Below are 19,705 nucleotides of genomic sequence, written 5' to 3'. Positions count from 1 at the left end.
CTTCAAAGGGACAATCTCGTATAAAGTTCTATACGTTTTTTCCTTTAGCACGAGCACAGCTGAGCAGCACCCCCTTGTTTTTCTTCCTTGAATACCTCCCTTTTTGATTTATGGACATTCCATCGCCTCTGAAGCATCGGGGGCCAGGCGCCCTCTCTGCGTCCTTCCAGGACCTCCAGATTTGGTCTCCGCCGGGGAGGTTTGTTTAGGGCAGTTTCTATAACATCAGTGGCTGCTGGACAACACGCCTTCTAACTCAGCCTTGTGTTAGCAACAGTTCCGCCAAACAAACGAAGCTCAGCTGCCTCAGCACCTCTGCTGACCAGCCCTGGCTTACGATGGATGTCCTGGGGCTAGGGACATCATCCTTCTCTATCACTTTGTTTTCCTGGCGTTTAATTTTCAAGCTGCTTTTGGTGGTTTGCAAAGGGCCCATGTCACTGTGTTTCGAACAATTAGAAATCAGATCTCTGTGGTTTTCATGTTAAGAAATTGATGATTCTGCTTTGATGCTATATCTGAAGAAGCAGTGCAGAAATCATGTAGAATCCTAGAAATCCAAGGGCTGGCAGGACTTTCCAGCTGGGATTTTACCTAACTGAGAAGCAGTGTGGCACCCAGAGAACAGGGTCCAGTCTGGCTCAGCCACTAGCTAGATGTGTGACCTTGGGTAAGTCACCTCAGCTTTCTAGAGAAAGGGGTTATGCTCAATTAACAGTTCTCAGAGTGTGATCCTTGGACTCTTGGTGATCCTTGAGAACCTTTCAGCAGGTCTGTGAGGTCAAATTTTTTTCATAATAATACTAAGATGTTTTCATTTCTGATCAAGTGCAGATTGATAGATAACCAGTATAAACAAAAGCTCTTAACGGAGGTGGGGGCCTCAATAATTTTTAAAAGTGTTAAGAGGGTCCTGACACCAGAAACTTTCAGTACCAGTATGCTAAGGAATCTCTTAGAGTCTCATCTAGGTCTACTTAGAGCGATGTATAGTTTCTGTTCTCACCAAATAAAGAGAAATCCTGATTTGGTATAAGTGTGGAGTGAGAGCATCATGCCTCAGGATTTAGATAGGAATAGGGATTGGACCCAGGATTTTGTTGGCGTAGAGAACTCCCAGGTGAGGAAATACCCTCTACTAAGCAAGTTGAGACCTTTTCTACAGCTTAGTTATAATGAGTCGCCTAGAGTCCTGAGAGGTTGTGGCCCAAGGGTCACACGTTGAGTGTGCGTCAGAGGCAGGATTTGAACCCAAGCAAGCCTTCTATCCACTCCCCTGTCCTGTTTTCATCCCACCCGTGGGACGTAAGGGACATACAGGGAGGATTAGCACCTCTGGGGTGAGAGCCTCGTCGGGGCTGCTCAAGCACCTTCCGTGTCTACCTGTCCCCAAGCCTCACCTGTGGCTCCAAGAAGCCATCGCATATGGAGCGGCTGCACCCCAGTAAAGCTTTCTTGGCAGGCAGGCTAACTCAGGATGAAGAGACCCGACGGGTGAGTTAGTGGGGGGGATTCCGGCAGACTCGTGAGGACTTCCCCAGTGGAGTGGGAGGATGAGAACAATTCATTCCAATGGCCATGAAGGCGACCGGGGCGGGCGCTGTGGAACGCTCGGAGTGCGGTCAGACATCAAAGACGTCACGGTCATCCCCAGCTGTCCTGACTTTTGTCTTGCCACTGGACTTCGATGACTCGGGAAGCCAGAGTGAGGCGATGCCTTTATGCAGCTCTGCCTCACTTAAATCCAATCCGTGGCAGCAGGCCACAGGTCTGAGGGCTGGAGCTCCTGCTCTGGGCCCCACTCTGAAGGCTCCTTCATTGACTTTGTTATGCTCACGTGTGGCGGTGATGACAAAGACAGAATCTTACCTCCTTTTAGATCCGAGTGCCAGACACGCGGGGATCCCCATCTGTCGGGAAGGGATTGTTCAGTTTCTCTTTTGGTCATGTATCTGAAGCTAAACTTACGACATTTCTATCCTCATCCGGCAAGATTGCACCTGCTCATATTCCGATTCCAAGATCCCTCTGGGAGATGCATTCTGGGTAACAATTTAGTTTTTTTCAGTTTCCCAGAGATTTTCAGTGTCCCCAAGACATAACCGTGGAGTGGTTAATATAAGACGCCGCGGCCGCTCTGCATGAAAAATTGATCCTGCAGATCCCAGGAGCAGCCAAGACCAAGACTGCGGATCACACTGTTTGGGGCATTCCCGTCATTCATTTCTTACCTTCTGTCTCCCTCTGTAAATGCTTGGTTATGTGCTAACTGGTAGAGCAAGGCCCTACAAAAGTGTCCTTACCCTTCTGCTTAGAGAGCTGGGCAATAGAAATAACAATGGCTCTGGCATCCAAGGACCTGGGTTCCAAGTCTGACGCTAATTGTGTGACCTTAGATAAGTCACTTCACCTCTATGGATCTCAGTTTCTGCATCTACAAAACACAGGATAGTTTCAACTCTGTAGCTGAACTTAGGTGAAGTTCCCTTTCTTGATCTGAATTTCCTGCTCTGTAAAATAAAAGACCTGGATGCGATGAATTGCAAGGTGCCTTCCAGCTCTCTGATCCTATGAACTCTAGATGTTTGGGCCATTTTGTGGTGCTAAATCAGTGGGGTCCATCACTCCTATCAGTAAAAAATGTTTGAGTATGCGCCACCACAATGAAAGCATTAACCTATTTATAAATTATATACACACAACTGTTGTAATCATTATATACATTAAAATCGACATAGAAATCATAAAAGAATGAGATAAAGATGAAATCATGCTAAAAAAAAACCAAACTCCAGCAGTAATAGGGAGCCCCTGTAGGGGAGTGTGCTAAATTTAGTCTGAGCACTCTGGCAGGGAAGCGGAGGATGGCCTGGAATGGCAAGAGGCTTGCGGCAGCCACACCCGCCAGTCGCTGTTTCAACAGTCCAGGCCTGAGGTGATGAGAGCCTGGCCTGGAGGGGTGGCAGTGTCCGAGGAGAGAAGGGGGCACGTCCAAGGCACCGGATCAGAGATGTGGAGTGCCTGAAGAACTGAGCATGACAACAGGGTCTCAAGCCTGGGTGACTAGGAAGACGGGGTCATGCTCAATCATAATAGGGAAGTTGAGAAAAGGGGAGGGTGGTGGAAAAGAGACATCGAGTTCCATTTTGGAAATGTCGACACCCCTTCCAGATGTCCCATCAGCTAGTTGGTGATGGGCGACTAGAAGTTGAGAGAAAGGTGAGGGCTGAATAAAGAAATCTGAGACTCATCTGCATAGTCATGTTAATTGAACACATGGGAATTAATGAGATCACCAAGTCAGATCGTATGGAGAAAAGAGAGCCCAAGATAAACCCCTGGACGACTGCCAAGGTCAACAGGTGTGACCGGGGGAAGATCCAGCAAAGGATACTGGGAAGGGCCGTGGGTCAGTCCGAAGCCCTACTTTGGTGACTAGTCCTCTAAAGCTCTGGTGTCAAACTCAAATTGAAATAGAGCCACTAATCCATACGTAAGGATCCCTGCTGCACTGACTATTTTAAAATGTAATGTTATCTATATTGGTTTTTAGTTTAATTTTATTTTAATATTTAAATGTTTTATTTTATTTTAACATAATTTATTTTAATTTATATTTAATAAATTTATTTGATTTTAATTTAATACAATATTTTCTTTTTCTTTTAATTTACTTTAATAACTATTTTAATAGTTTTTCTTTATTTTACCTTTGTATTTTATTTTAATGTTTCATTGTATTTTTATTGATTTATTTTGTTAAATATTTCTCAGTTACAGTCTGCTGCAGGAGTGTTGTGGGTTTAGGGGCTTGAGAACTCTAAAGTATGCCCTTCGGGACACCATGTAGTGTGACCCATGTCAGATCTTGGGGAGTGTGCCAGGAAGAGGCTTCAGGCCACAGAAGTCGAATCTGGGCTGATCAGAGTCTTAAAACCAGCCGATGTTATCCTTGTCAGGAAGCCTCTGCAAGACACATGGCCTTGCCATTATAGGCTCCTCAGAGAGCCTGGAAAGGAGAGTGGCCTTTTAGGGGAACAATGCTCACACACTGCTCAGGCTGAAGTGACCTTTGGAGCAGCCTATCGGAGGAATCCTGGGAACTGTGGTGATGTCACAGCAGACACAAGGCAGAGCTTTATCTGAGCTTTGTCTGTTCTTTGTCTGTTCAGGCAAAGGTGAGCTTTGGAAAGGGGACCAGCCAAGGCAGGAGGGTGCAGGAGAGAGCTCTAGCTTGGGGGTTAGGGAACCTGGATCCAAACTCTGCATGCGCCATTCTTTCCCTGTGGCCTCAGGCCAGACGAGCAGCATCTCTGGGCCATAAACTGAGGGAAGTAGACCAGACCAGAGGTGTCCAGCCACCTGCTCCTATGGCTCCAGAACCACAGAACGTGGCCCAAACCATGCTGAAATGTAGCTGCCAGTTTTTAACAAAATAAACAAAACGACAATAGAACAGAGATAACATCGATATGTGGTTTTCTAAGTCAATACGTACCCGCAGGGATCTTATATACCTGGTGAGTTTGCTCCCACTGAGATGGCCTCTCAAATGCCCTACACTTGAAATCTAGCATTCCTGTGATTCTGTGGTCTCCAAAGTTTCTTGTAGCTCTAGCGATCTATGAATTAAAACCCTGACGAATATGCATAAATGCCACGTAGAAAGGACATCACCACACTTGTACCACAAAAGAAATGCATCCAGAAGTGGCGGCCTCCACTGGGATGTTTTGGGAGTGGTTCCCCATTAGGGATATCCAGGTCTCAGCCCAAGGCTGTCCTCAGCCCTCATCCTTCTTGGGCTCCTCACCTAGCCCCATCTGCCATTTCCCTTCATTCATTTCTTTACATTTCTAGGGATGAAATTAGGAAGACAAGCCGAGAATTGAGTGGGGGCTCTGCTTTTGGCACAATGAGAACTCCAGCAGAAATTCTTCTCATAGCTCAGTCCCCTCCATGTAGACGGTGGTCCCGGGACGCTGACCTCCCCTGCTGTAGCTCACAGTAGACAGACCACCTCCTTACTCTGCATTTTCACTGGCCACTGACCCCCTTGCCTGGAGTGCTTTCCCTCCTTATCTCTGCCTCCTGGCTTCCCGGGCTTCTGTCAGACCCCAGCTAAAATCTGACATCTGGTAAGAAGCCTTTATGCTAATGCTATAGCGCCTCTCTCTACTGATCAGCTCCAGTTATCCTGTCTGTAGTTTGTTTGTTCATAATTGTTTGCATATTATCTCCCCCTTAGACTGTGAGCTCCTTAAGAAAGGACAGTCTTGCCTTTCTTTTTAATCCCAACACTTAGCACAGTGCTGGCACATGTAGGTGCTTAATAAATGTTTGTTGATCGACGTTCCAGATAATCGAATACCTCCACTGTTAATTTCCTGCCTTATGATGTATTTCCTGAGCTCTTCCTCTGAGTACCGTTCCTATACAGATGGTCAGGAGCATATTGTGATGACATCACTTCTGGACGACCATCTCTCCACCGTGCTTCCTCCCTCTGGTTCCAGGATTTCCTTGCATGAATATAGCATCCTCATCTACAGTGCCACTCTGCCCTCCGCTTCACCTCCGCCCTCTTTTACCAACCCTGCTTCTTTGGAGGTTATACTTTTGAAGAATTCAGTTTCTTTTAAAGTATATCCTCAGAGTCACATTGGCATCATAGGTCCCACTTCACCACGGTTCAGTGACAGTTTCAAGTTTGACTTTTCCTCCTTTACATTAGCATCTCTTGTTTGTCTTTCTTATTATTCTTTGTCTGTGTAGAGACATCTGTGGCCCAGGCTTCTATTGCTGGCTCCTTTCTTGGATTTCGCATAAAAAAACTAGGATCGTTCAGTTCTGGGGGAGAAGGGTGCCAGTTGTTTTTGTGATGACTGTGTCATCAGATGAGAATGCCAGGAGATGGAAACATGGCAGATGGTAAGATCTGGAGGAACTTAGGAGACAGTAGAAGGACAAAGGGTTAGGCCTGTTGGCATAGAGTTGTTGACTGCCATCTCATCCAGGCATCTTTACATTTCTGAATTGGGCAGGGACACTTATTTGTCCTTCAGAGGACTACATTTTGGTTGGAAAGCTACAATTCCTTTTTTTAAAAAATCTTATGAATTCAGGTTGAGAGATCTGGGAACTCTTGTCTATCTACTGTAGATGAGTGGAAATCATAGCTGATGGTGAATTGCCATGAACTCTTAAATCAAAAATTATTGTTACTCTTTTGAAATTCAAATGAATATCTCATTAGGGATATAGAAATGAATTGCACACAGTGGGCTATAAAATCATTTGACTGATTTTTAAAATGTATTTTTGATACCTTTTTTTTAAACAACATCTGGATTTCCCCATGTCCCTCCCTGTCCAGGGAGACACCCCTTACAACAAAGCATTTTTTTAAAAGAATAAAAGGAAAGAAATGCAGTCAAACCGATCAGCACGTCAGAAAATCTGACATTCTGCGCAGCATTCCACACCTGTGCTCCATGACCCTGCCAAAGGAGCAGGGGGAGGGGGTCTTCTTATGCAACTGATTTGTTAAACAGACATAGAAGAATGTCTGTATCCAAATGAATGTTGACCCTCCATATGGAGTATCTTGTTCCAACAGTGTTAGCATTGCTCAAATACCTTTGGAACGTCTTCTTTCAAATTGCCTTCAGGGTCAGGTTTCAAGATACACGAGAATACGAGTCTTGTTACTTTATAATGATCATTTATACTTTGACAAAAACCTTTATTCCCTCGATGTGACCCCTCCCTATATTTGGTAGACTTGCCTCTGAATGGTTTTTGTTTGTTTGTCGGCCCCCCCAAAACCCAACTTCCAAAGGTGAAGATTTGCTACCATTGAGCTCATTCAAAAGAAGAATTAGGGAGAAGAGATAGCTGGCTTCAAATTTTAAAAGATGACATGAGGAAGAGAGGGTTTATTTGTTGTCTTCTGCTCCGGAGTACAAAATTAAGACCAAACGGTTGGAAATTTTAAAGATTCAGAAGTTAGTTCAACTTAGAATTCTTTCTTAAAAGAATTTAGAGCAATTAGTCCCGGCAGAAATAAATAAGTAAATGAAAGGACCTATGTGGGGAAATAGGCTCCCATAAAGGCTCAGTGGTGGGGTAGAAGATAAGTTTCCACATGAGAGAACTAAGTCATCAGATGAGAACGCCAGGAGATAGAAACACGACAGATGGTAAGGTCTGGAGGAACTTAGGAGACAGTAGAAGGACAAAGGGTTAGGCCTGTTGGTATAGAGTTGTTGACTGCCATCTCATCCAAGTTCTGTGAACAGTCAAACAGCCAGGGTAAAGGGGGAAGAGAAGAGGGTAGAGGGCTACCATGTTGCCCCAACCCCATGGTAAGTGGTTTTCCCCATTCAGGATGGATTCTGGATGACAATATGAGTAAGGTGTCCCCAGTAGTGATGATTCTGCCTGTTGCCCAGCCAATTATGTGTAAGAAAGTGTCATAAAAGACATCATCAATGGTATTTATGACTGGAAAAGAAGCTGGATTGGCTATGTGTCAGAATGGAGGGATAACAAGTAGGCCTACGCTGGAACTCAGAAAGTAGTCAGAAGGGTGATGGTATGGCCTCTAGGGCTTTGTGGAAACCCCCAGACAGGAATCACAAAGGGAAAAGGGGGAACAAAAAAATGGAAGAGTAATGTAGCCCCGTGGAAAGAGTGCTCACATCAGCAGGGTCCCTGGTCTACCAAAGCATCAAAGAAAGCACTTTTTGTCAAAGAACTCACTTTGAACAGTGCTGTTGTGGATGATGTCTGCCAGAGAGTGAGTTGCATGGACTGGAGATGTCAACCAATTCTTAATCCTGAATAATCAAGGAGTGTTTAATTCCTATCCTGTGCCTTGTCTTACCTCAACTCTGTCCTATCTTTAGAGTCAAAAGCTGCCCTGCCATTTCCTGAGAAAGTCAAGTTTACTAACTATTGGGTTGCAGGGAAAACTTCCTCATTAATATCTCCAAAAGTTCATTGGTCTCAATGAATATTTTCATTCAGTTTCTCTGGGACACTGTCCACCATATACGCATTGACTTAGGATCTCATCGACATAGATGCTCTCTCCAATGACCAGCAGTCATACAAGATCGCTGGGTGAGTGTTAGTGTTAGAAAAAAAAAGAAATGAAGAAGAAGAAGGGTGTTGTTTCAGCACAGAAAATACCAGCTGGTTTCCCAGGTGGGAGTCACTGTGCTCTCTCCCTTCAGTGCTGGGTCCAGGTCTAGGGTCTGGGTCACTTTCTGCCTCTGAATGAGATAGTGATTGAGTTACAGTCCACTGTGACTCCGGTGACATAAGTTCCTCTTCCAAAAGGCCTCTAATTAGTTGCTGAAACATGATTCCCATGGAAACCAACATGAACTGACGAAGAAAAAAGCCCTCCACGTTTATGATGCAATGAGGAGAGATATGTACATACCCCCTTGCTTGAGGGGTTTCAGATGTTTCTAACAGCTGCTCCAAGAATGAAAATATGTTGCTGACCTTTAAAAATATGCCCATCATCTAGGAGGCTGTGTCAGCAAAAAATCTAAAATCAAATCCAACTGGTCAATTACTATTTAAGAACCGCTAACCATTGTTGATGCAAAAGTCACGAATCTGGCCTGCTGTGCCTGACAGCTGCTCCGTCAGGGGCTTTGTGGCCCACACTGGGCTTGGGACTATGTGTGAGCACTCAGTCCTGCAGCCCTTCCATTGAGGGCACTGCCTGAACGAGGTCGCCATCAGCAGCTACTCAGCTCCCAGAAGCCCTTCATGGAAACACCAAGAGGGAGCAGCTGTGTTTGTTTTGAAGAAGACCTTGGCCCTCTTTCTCACAGAACACTCTGCCGGTCTGGCTCTTTTTTCTCCCGTTTGGAGGTCCGCTTGGCTGGTGGGATTCATTGTCTTAGCCTTCTTGCGTTTATCTCTTTTCATGCTCCCAACCCCCACCACGGCACCCTGATCATATAGTGAGGACTTAATGTTTGTTTGATTGAATTGAGTCGCACAGATCTGTGATTCTCTCTGAACAGAAGGGATAAAGACAAAGTGCATAGAAATAGAGGAGACCTCAGTTTTCACCCCTAAGGAACCAGACCAGTGGAAAAAACTTTTGTTTCACGATTTTGAAAAATAATTAAACTTACAAAAGGCGTGACCCTAGACAGATCAATTCCTCTCTTTGACCCTCAGTTTGTTCATCTGTACAGTGGGGATATTAATATTTTTACTCTCTGCCTCCTCATAGCATTATAACAAAGAAAATTTTGTAAATCTTCAGGCTTAAAGAAGAAATTAATTATGAAAATAAGAAAGAGAAAACATCTCACTTTCTTCACAGAAACCTGGGGAAATGCATAGGGTTACAAGTCGTCTCTTGTAATCCACATTGCATTTGCAGATGACAAAACTAATTCATTTTTGACACAAGTTATAAAATCCTCTCCCAGTGAGCCTTCCTCTGAAAGAGTGACAGTGTTTTGTGTTTTCTTTGCCTGGTGCTAATGATTAGAGAACATAGCAGTGCTTTCATACTTCACAAAGAACAGCGGTTGGGACTCAGGGCAGGATGCTCCTTCCATCAACACCGATTACAACCTCAGGCAGCTTGGTAGACAGTCCTGGAAAGTGGCTTTGTTTTCTGGACCACGTTTAGCTTAGGGAAGTCCAAGAATTCAGGCTGGAGATTGGTACGCGATGAAACATTCATGGAACATAACATTCAATATAAATTAATTGATTTCCAGTAAGTTTTAAAGGAGTACAAGTGCTAACTGAAATGGCCACTTCCTTTGTGCTCCACATTCACCCAGGCAGCAGCACTGAGGAATTCTGACAAACCAAGAAAATACCTTGAGATTTGGTAATGAAAAGATCGTACGTAGGTAACTGAAGAGAGCCGATTCGTTTGGATAATTGAGGTTGTAAACCAGATTGCGGAGGACTGAGGAGTTAGAGATCCTACAGGTTTGGCTGTGAAAGAGAAAAAGATATAAGATAACACTTCAAGGGGATGGTTGGGTCTAGCAGAGGTTTTTTATGGATGGAGAGATTGGCATTTTTGAAGGCAGTAGGGAAGAAATGGGGCCACGAGGCAATGCAGTGGGTAGAGTATTGGGCCTGGAGTCAGGAAGACTCATCTTCCTGAATTCAAATATGACCTCAGATACTAACTGTGTGATCCTGGGCAAGTCACTTAACTCTGTTTGCCTCAATTTCCTCATCTGTAAAATGAGAAGGAAAGGGCAAACCACTCCAGTATCTGCCAAGAAAACCCCAATTTAAAGCATATTTTCAAAACATTCAGAAAAATATTCCAAGGTGATGTGAAGGTATAATTTTTGATGCCTGAACAAGGAATGGTACCTCCAGGCATCATCATCATCATCATCATTTATATAGTATTTGAGGATATTCAAAGCACTTTCCAAATATTATCTCATTTTATCTTCACAAAAACCATGGGAAGAAAGTACCAATATTATCCCCGTTTTACAGGTGAAGTAACTGAGGCTGAGTGATTAAGTGACTTGCCCCGGACTCTAGCTCCCTAGTGCCACCTCTCATTTTATTTCTCTCTAAGAGCTCTTTTGATTCTGTTGGTTTGGAAGTCACATCTTTGCTGAATAAATACTACATAGGACAGTGCAAAAGAAACCCAAATGTGAGTGCTTTGGGGTTTTCCTCTTGTGCATGGGACTTCCTCCAGAGAGCCCAGGTGACTCCTCTCAGTCGTCCTACAGTCACATCCCCCTCTTCCTGGGGCTTAATTGTTTAAATCCTTCGCATTTTCAGGCATGGTTGTCCATCACAGGCCTGGATTATCTCCGTACATGGCTGGTTCATGTTTCTACATAGACCATCCATCAGACCTCACTGCTGACAATCTCTTAGAATCAAGTACTCCAGGACATTCAAGAAATAGTTGGCACTTACTAATTCATACTGTAGTAGAAAGAACCGTGTTCTTGGAATCTGGAGACCTGGGCTTAAAGCCTGGCTCTGGTATGCGTTAGCTTTAAGACTGAAGGTAAGTCATTTAACTCCTCTGAGCCTCAGTTTCCTCATTTGTCAAACAGGGGTAATACAGCTACCAAATTCACAAATTACAAAGACAAGTGCTTTGTAAGCACAAAAGTTGTATAGAAATGGGAATTATTATTAATATGCTATAAAATCTTATGAGAAATTAAATAGATTGACCTTTAATGTTGCTGTAAGATATTGGTTCTTTCTTTGCTAATCTCTTGGAGTTAGCTAGGTGGCACAGTAGATAGAGTGCTGAGCATGGAGTCGGGAAGACCCAAGTTCAAATCCAGCCTCAGACACTCATAAGTTGTGTGAGCCCAGGGAAGGTTGCTTAACCTCTTCCTCAGTTTCCTCAACTGTAAAATTTGGATCACAATTGCACCTACTTCCCAGAGTTGTAAGGATCAAATGACATATTTGTAAAAGGCTTGCCTGGCACATAGTGGCACTTTATAAATGCCTATCACTTCCCTCTTACTGCTGTGATACCTTTTTTAACTTGGACTCTATTAATAGAGTTCACTCCTACCTGTGCAAAACACTAAGTATACAAATATAAAAAAATTACGTGACCCCTGGAGACAAGGAGCAGACGGGCTGTCTTCCCAGAGGTGACCCCCACTGTCACCGTCTGTGGCTGTTTCTTTCTGCTGTGTGATGTAGTAGGTGTGTCCTGGGTCTGTACTCAGAGGTTATGGATTCTGCCATGACGAAAGTGGCCCCCTTACGAGCAGAATGAGGGGAGGTAAAGGGAGCAGACCGGGTGAACGAGTCAGAGAGCGAGAGAAAAGGAGACTCTTTTTCTGAAATAACCGAGGAGGACTTAGAAAGGAGGGGGACGAAAGGTATGCTTCATCTGAAGAGGCTTGGGAAAGGACTATGATAAAAAACAAAAGCTGTCAATAGAATGTGTTTTTTAATTGAAAGAAAGGAGATGGGAGGATAGAATGAGTCACAGATTTTATGTGTTTATGTGAGAAAGAGATTGCCTAAGATAGAACTAACTGCACTGTAAACCACAAGGTCAGAAGAAAGTAAGACAAATGGCACGTGTGTGGGGGAAAGAAAGGAAGTGGTGGGGAAGAGAGATCGGAACACACAGTCCTTCGCAGGCCACTAGCTGACATGATCAGTTCATTTGAGTATGGGTCCTCTCAAGGTAGTTCCGAGAAGATGGAAGGAGAAAATAACCATGCACATAACATATTTAAACATTTACAATTCGAATGTTTATAAATGAAGGATAATCTATACCCCGAGACATACTTACTATGTACATTTCCATAATCTTTCAAAACCAGTGTTTATGTGCTATGTCCTAGTCCCAAACAGGGTGAAATTTATTGCTTTATAAAAAATAGCGTCGGCATTCCATGATGCTCATGACCCCAACATCGTCTGTCAGTTTGGAATTTTTAACCTCTTAGAGCTACCTCCTAGATCTAAATGTTTACTCATTACTTACAGACCTCATCATAGACACTATAACATCATGGCTTCAGGAGAAAAGGAAAGGAATTTTTTTTTCTTTTTCTGTGAATGATTTAATGTGACTAATATTCTTCACTTAAATTCAGGGGTACCACAAGAAGTCAGGAGGCATTGGTTCTAGGTCTGGTTTGGTCACTAAGTAAGACTGACCTTGGCCAAAGCACTTTGCGTTCTGGGCCTTGATTTCCTCATCTGAGAATGCGGGGGGTGGATTAATGATGACTCGGATCCCCGCCCAGTCTAAGATCTCTGACTCTCTGTCATTGAAAGTCACTTCTGAAAATACCAAGTATTTTTACTCCCTTGAGCCCCTCTTGCCACAGTTGCTTCCGTGATCTTCCCAAAGCACGGGTCTGATTGTATCATTCCCCTCCTCAAGAAGTCTTAGTGGCTCCCTATGTCCTGAAGGAAAAATAAAAACTCTTCTCTTTGGAATATAAAGTCCTTCATAGACTGACTCCCATCCATCCCTCCAGAATGACTAGCCATTGTTATTCAGTTGTGTCCAACTCTACATGACTGTACATGGACGATGTCCATGGGGTTTCCTTGACAAAGATACTGGAGTGGTTTGCCATTTCCTTCTCCATTGTGCCTCTATTTTACAGATAAGGAACTGAAGCAAATAGTTAAGTGATTTGCTCAGGGTCATACAGCTAGTAAATGTCTGAGACTGGATTTCAACTCAGGTCTTCTTGACTCCAGGCCCAGAGCTCTATCCACCCAGGTGCCACCTAGCTGCCCCTGACTAGCCATTACTCTCCATCATACACTATAAATTCCTGCCAAAATTGTCCTTGCTATTCATGGTACAGTGGAAAGAGCACTGGCTCTAAGTCAGAGGACCAGGGTTCAAATCTCACCACTGACATTTACTACCTGTGTAACCTTGAGCAAGTTACTTAACCATTCTGAACCTTTCTCTGTTTCCCTGAAATGAGAATGATGGACTAGATGGGTTCTGAGGTTCATTCTGACTGTAAATCTATAATTCTGTGATATTTCATCTCTTATCTCCACACCTTTGTCCAGGCTGTGCCCCATGCCTGGTAAGCTCTTCCTCCATACTTCTGCCTGGCACATAGCAAGTTTGTTGTTTGTTGACTCCTGGAATCTTTAGTTCTGAACACGAGGTGATGAAGCTTCTAGATGGCAAGTTCCCAGTCAGATTGACAAATTGTCAAAGGTAAGAGTCAGGAGGCCTGTTCTGAAACTTTATTCTGTCATTTAAAATATCTTCTCCCACTCAAGTTCATGCCATCTGAAATGATAAGCCTATCTACCATCCCTTCATCTGAATCATTGATCAAAACGTAATGTAGCCATGGCCAAGCACAGCTTTCCAGGGTGCACCTGGAGACCTCCTTCCTATTTGGCCGGAGGTGGCCAGCACCTCTAAGAGTCTCCCCTTCCCCATGTCATTTGCACAGGCTCCTTTGGGCCATTCTTACCTATCATCCAATCATTCTTCTCTTGGGCACATTCCTGTCTTCTGACTATTCTCCATCTGGTTCCTCCTCTAAGTTCTGGGGATGCTCAGGCATACCTGTAGAGGAATATTGGGAAAGGAAGAAGCATCTCACCCCAACACAGCCCCTGAGATATCTTTGGTTGTGCTTTCTGCAATTATAGTGATCAAAGGTCAGCTGCCACAAAGGAAGAGCCACTCACTGTCGGTCACGAGGTTTTTAGAGCAGCCCTCAAGGCTGAGTCTCACCTTTCTATTTTGGAATTGTTTGACTTGTAGCCTTTGAAAATTGTTCCAGACCACATGGTGCTTTCCAGTGGCATGTGGGGCACCTTTTATGTACCAAGGTACAGATTTCTTCTGGCCTTATTTTAAAATCAGAATAAAAGTGAATCTTTCTTCTCCCTCGTTTCCAAGAATATTGAGACTTTGAAAGCCAAACATGCAAAGTTTCTGCCAACTAACTCCCAAGCTCATATTTTCAACTTGTCAGAATTGGTTCATGCAATTTCAAGGTAGAAGGGATGGATGAGGGAACCGAGGCCTGGAGAGAACAGCTTCCGAACTAGAAGGACCTCACAGATCAGCCTGACACCCAGCAAACGGTCATCTGGGCTTTGGTGAAGAGACGTGCAGTGAGGAAGAAAGCGCAATCTTTCCAGGCGGCTCTTTCTACCGTTGCATGGCTCGAATTGTTGGAAGTTCTTCTTTATATAACGTTAAAATCTCCCTTGTGACTTGCAGCCAATTTTCCTGGTCCTACTCTCAGACCGAGAAGGTGCAGTCTATTCCCTAATCCCCCTTGAAGCACTTGAAGACAGATCAGGGCCCGTTCGCCAGCCTGGACACATTGCCAGCTTCTGCACCCATCAGTCCTCAGCTGTCGCCATCTTGAGGCCCCTCCCATCTTTAGCTCGTCCTCCATTTTGACCATTTTTCAGCTTGCCAATGCCCATCCGAAGAATGAGGCACCAGGACGGACCGCACCACTCCCTTTGTGGCCTGTCCCTTCCCCTGCTCTGGACTCTGCGCCTCCCTGAATGCACTCTATAATCATAGTGCCTCTTTGATTATCACACCACCCTATGGATTATGCAGGTGCATCGAGTTCAGATGCAGCCTCAGATAGACACTAGCGGTGTGATCCTGGGACAAACCACTTCACTCCAAGGGCCAAGATGGCACCTCATTAGGAGAAGGTACAGAGGCAGGTGCCGCCTGTACTGGGAGGAGTTTCCTCACTTGGGAGTTCCCTATATCAATGAAATCACACACCCAGTCAGTCTCTCTCTCCTCCCTCTCTCCCTCTCCTCCCTCTCTCTCTCTCCCTCTCTCCCTCCTTCTCTCCCTCCTTCTCTCTCTCTCCCTCTCTCTTTTCCTCTCTCCCTCCTTTCCTCTCTCTCTCTTTCCTCTTCCCTTCTCTCTCTCTCTCTGCCCTGTTACCCTGTAGACCTAAAATAGTCTTTAGATTCTGAACTTGCTTCCATTCACATGTGTGTAATTTTTAAAGGGGAAGGGGATGCTCATGGATGCAGGTGGATAGAAGCTTGGTAAAATGGGGGTAGAGCAGAAGAGGAGCCAAGGCCAACAGAACCAGTCATTGTCTGGTTAGAGACAATGGCATCCAGCAGGAGAGCTGGGTTGCAATCTCTGGTAGCACAGTGCCCCCTAGAGGATCTTTGCTGTAAGTGCCATCTTCCTGGCTCTGCTGTCTGCATGTCTGAGTGTGGAGAATCTTGTCTGAATGCCTGGCCTCCGTTAATACAAATCTTTCTCGGGGTTCACCAGTCTTTCCAGAAACACTTAAGTACCTGCTCCATGTAGAACCCTGTGCTAGGCACTGAAGGAAGATACACACATCCCTTCCCCTTCCCCACCATGCTTTTGTAGGGGAATAAGGCACAAACCTAGATCATGTCATGCTCACCTTCCCCATTTTATGAAAAATGCTTTATGGGGAGGGGGGAACAGGGGTACGGGACAAACAGAATGCCCTGTGGGGAACAAAAGGAAGGCCATTACTGAGGAGGGGCATCAGAGAAAGCTTCCTGTGGCTTTTGACTTTGTGACTTTGGCCTTTTTGGGGGTCTGGACCTGAGATTTTAGGGGTATAGGAAATGGCTTCCATACCTTTTCTAAACCTTATAGCCAGTCAGTTACCTGAGATAAGTCAGCTTTCTGTCACTTTTTCTAAGTCACTAATAACCAGGTTAAACAATCCGGGGCCAAGCACAGATCTCTGGGGCATTTCACTGGGGAGCCCCTGCCCCGTTGACATTGAACTTGAGAGATTAAGTGACTTGTCCAGGGTGATACAGCTAAGACCTGAACCCAGGTCTTTCTGTATCAGAGGCTGGCTCTCTACTTACTATACCACATTCAATCAGACAAAAAACAAGTGTTTATTAAGTGCTTAATAGTTTTCAGCCCCGTTCTACATGCTATGCATACAACAAATAATTAATAATAATAATAATAATAATAAGCATTTGTATAGTACTTTAAGGTTTGCCAAGAACTTTACATATATTACCTTATTTGGTCCTCACAACAACCCTGTGAGTTAGGTGCTATTATTCCCATTTTATAAATGAGGAAACTAAGATGGAGTGTGGTTAAGTGACTTCCTCACAATCACACAGCTAGTAAGTGTCTGATACAGAATTTAAACTCAGGGCTTGTCTATCTCATTCGAATGTAAGCTCCATGAGGGCAGGGCCTACTTTTTGTTTTTATAGCTCCAGCACTTAGCACAGAGCTCATCACATAGTCTAAATGCTATCTGCTGATCAATTGTCTGAAAACGATCTGAGGGTTTTAGTGAACCCCATGAATCAAGTATGAGTCAAGTACCTGGCATGGTAGCCAAAAAGCTCTCGTGGTTTCAGGCTGCCTTGAAGGGGGGCAGCCGTGTGTCATATGAAGGAGGATCCTGCCTGCTCTGCTCTGCTTGCCCCCCCCCGCCCCGTGCTGCCCCCCAGGGCAGAGTGAGAAGCAACAGGTGGGACAGCTTCTGAACCGCTTCCCAGATCCTGTGACCTTTGCAAATCTCTTGTTTGACCTTCCCTGATGATCGCAGAATTCCAGTTTAGCGGTCAAGTACCTAAAACTCGCTTGTCCCCCATCCCAGAAGAGTTGGAGATAGGATGGTAGAGCGTTCCAGGCAGGGGGAACGGCGTATAAACGGCCGTAGGCAGAGATGGAGTGTCGACCAATGGGCTCCCCTTGTGTGCCTCCCTGCCATGAACCTAAATCTAATCTGGGCGACCTTGGACAGGTCTTTTCACTTCTTCAAGCCTCGGTTTCCCTTTCTGTAAAGCAAGGGCTCTCGCCTAGGCTTCTGAGGCCCCTTGCAGCTCTGTGATGCTCTAAGCAAGCTCTGGAATTGCTTCATCCCAGGGCCCCAGGCAAGAACAGCTGGGTAGGGTTCTTAGGCTCAGGGGCCCCATTCTGTCACTTTCCCCTGCCCCACCCCCCATGTGACTGGGGCCAAAAGAGCAAAGGATAAAACAGAAGGATCAGGGGACCTGGAAAACATTCAGAGAACCAACTAGAGAATGTGAGCCTAAGTCCCTGCTAAGAGCACAGATACAGAATCTCCCCAGGGAAAAATCAGGGGCTGGGGAATGTGTGGTTAAAGAATGCCAAAGCCACCTTCAGACCGGCTGTTTATCCGATCACACAAACTCCTGCCTTCTGCAGAGGGCTGGAAAGCTTCTCGGGGGCTGGTGTGAGGATGGTCCGAAAGATGAGACAAGGCAGGACCCCTGGGAAGCCGAGCTGGAGTGCCCGGTGACTGAAAACAGAAGTCTAAACAGCTGAAAAGCTTTTCACGTTCCTGAGCTCCTCTCCCTTGTCTAAAGACCTTGCTAAGCTCTCTGTCCTTGAGGGTTTTAAAAGAAGGGTGGAAACAGGCGTGTGAGCATGCTTTCACACCTACAGGAGACACGGTTTATTAGCAGTCTGTACTTTTTGTTCTGAAAGGGTCACAATTACAGGAAGGCATCAGGCGCTGCAGGGCGGCAGGAGGAGCAGGGGTTCTAGTGTTTAGGACTAGAAGAGTGCCGGCCTGCTGGAGTGCAGAGCTCCTTCACTGAGGAGGGAATAGAAAGCCCTTGAAGGTGCTGGAGCAGAGGAATACCAAGGCTACATCTGGGGATTAGGGGGTGTCCACTAAAGCACGACCTGGTGATTTAGGTCAGAACAGAGTGTGCTCTCCAGAATGGTTGGGAGAAAAAAGATTCAGACCGAATCCCATTATCTGTTTTCCACCAGCGATCTGCCTTCCAAGGAATACAGTCCAACCTGGTTTTTAAAGATTCCTGGGGAATCAGCTCCAGCCAAACACGTCCTTTTTCTTCAGCTGCTCTTCCTGTGACGTGGCCTCCAACCCCTTGCCATCCTTGTCTCCTTCCTCTTGACCTTCTCCACCTTAACTAGGTCCTTCTGGACTGTGGTGCCCAGAACAGAGCACAGTGATCAGAATGTGATCTGACCAGGGAAGGGCACGTGTATTTCTTGACCACCTACTATGTGCCTACGCTAGACACTTTACAAAGGTTTCATTTGATCCTCACATCAGCCCTATGGGGAAGGGGCTGTTATTATCCCCATTTAACAGATGAGGAAACTGAGACAGCAAAAGTTGAATAATTTGCCCAGGGGCCTATAGCTAATAAGTAACTGAGGCTGGATTTGAACTCAGGGCTTCCGAATCCAGGCTCAGCACTCGCTGCACTGTACCACCAGCTACCTCTAAAGTACATATGGGCAGCCTGAAGGCAGCCTTGGAAGGTAGTGGGTTACCTCTCACTGGACGGATTCATACAAAGGCTGAACAACCACTCTTCAAGAAGAGATTCTTACTTGGGTGCAGGTTGGACAGGCTGGTTTTTGAGGTCCCTCTGTACTCTGAGAGTCCAGACTTCTGGGGTAAGCCTCTATGTAGGCCCAACACACAATATTGCAAATACCTTTCATTTAATTTTTTTCTCACTTGACATGAGAATTTGTTGTGCTTAACTATGCAGATTTGTTGTAAGGGTTTTGTTTTTGTTTTCATCTAAATTTGAGTGAGAGAAAATAAATGTTTATTAATTGGAAAATAAACTAACGTGAAAAAAACTTCTCTCTTGCTCTACCCAGGTGCCTCTTTATCTGGTAAATCATGGTGAGTCAGGACCGGTCAGATGCAACAGGTGCAAGGCCTATATGTGCCCCTTTATGCAGTTTATTGAAGGAGGAAGAAAGTACCAGTGTGGATTTTGCAACTGTGTAAATGATGGTAAGTGAAGACTTCACATTGAAATTTAGAAAGTTGATCCATTCTGAAACAATATACTTCTGACTTTGTAAAAACCCGAACAAGCATCACCTTCTCGGTTCTCCTGGCTGTGTCACAGTCCTTGCATGAAGATTTGGACTTCTCCAAAATATGGCCCATAGTCCAAAGTGTAAGGTCAGCGCACCAGAAGTACACCCACCAAAGAGCGACACGGAATCCCCTTCATTTGTCAGAGGCTGCACACATACCTGTGGTCAGTGCTCTGGTCTTGGAGACAGCCTGGTTCTTCTGCCCCTGGGAAGCCCCCAGGTGACCTCTGTCTCCTTGAGACCTCCCATATTGGAAGAGGGAGCAGACAGGCATTGTCTACAGATGCAGCCCTTTCCCCCGGCCACAGGCGGAAGTCTTCTACAGAG

The 19,705-nt window shown here is 45.2% G+C and overlaps 1 protein-coding gene across 2 annotated transcripts in view; it reads left to right on the top strand.

Moving 5' to 3' along the window:
• SEC24D (SEC24 homolog D, COPII coat complex component) overlaps nucleotides 1-19,705 on the top strand; it is a 105,930-nt gene that overhangs the window by 36,657 nt on the left and 49,568 nt on the right. For both annotated transcript variants that reach the window (XM_027853645.1, XM_027853644.1), the window contains exon 8: nucleotides 19,151-19,289. In XM_027853645.1, the coding sequence (XP_027709446.1) occupies nucleotides 19,151-19,289 (139 nt within the window). The remainder of the gene's footprint in view (nucleotides 1-19,150; nucleotides 19,290-19,705) is intronic.

The sequence above is a fragment of the Vombatus ursinus genome, unplaced genomic scaffold (assembly GCF_900497805.2).
Source record: "Vombatus ursinus unplaced genomic scaffold, bare-nosed wombat genome assembly UNPS02010193.1, whole genome shotgun sequence".
Classification (NCBI taxonomy): domain Eukaryota; kingdom Metazoa; phylum Chordata; class Mammalia; order Diprotodontia; family Vombatidae; genus Vombatus; species Vombatus ursinus.
This window is presented reverse-complemented; position numbering and strand designations above follow the sequence as displayed.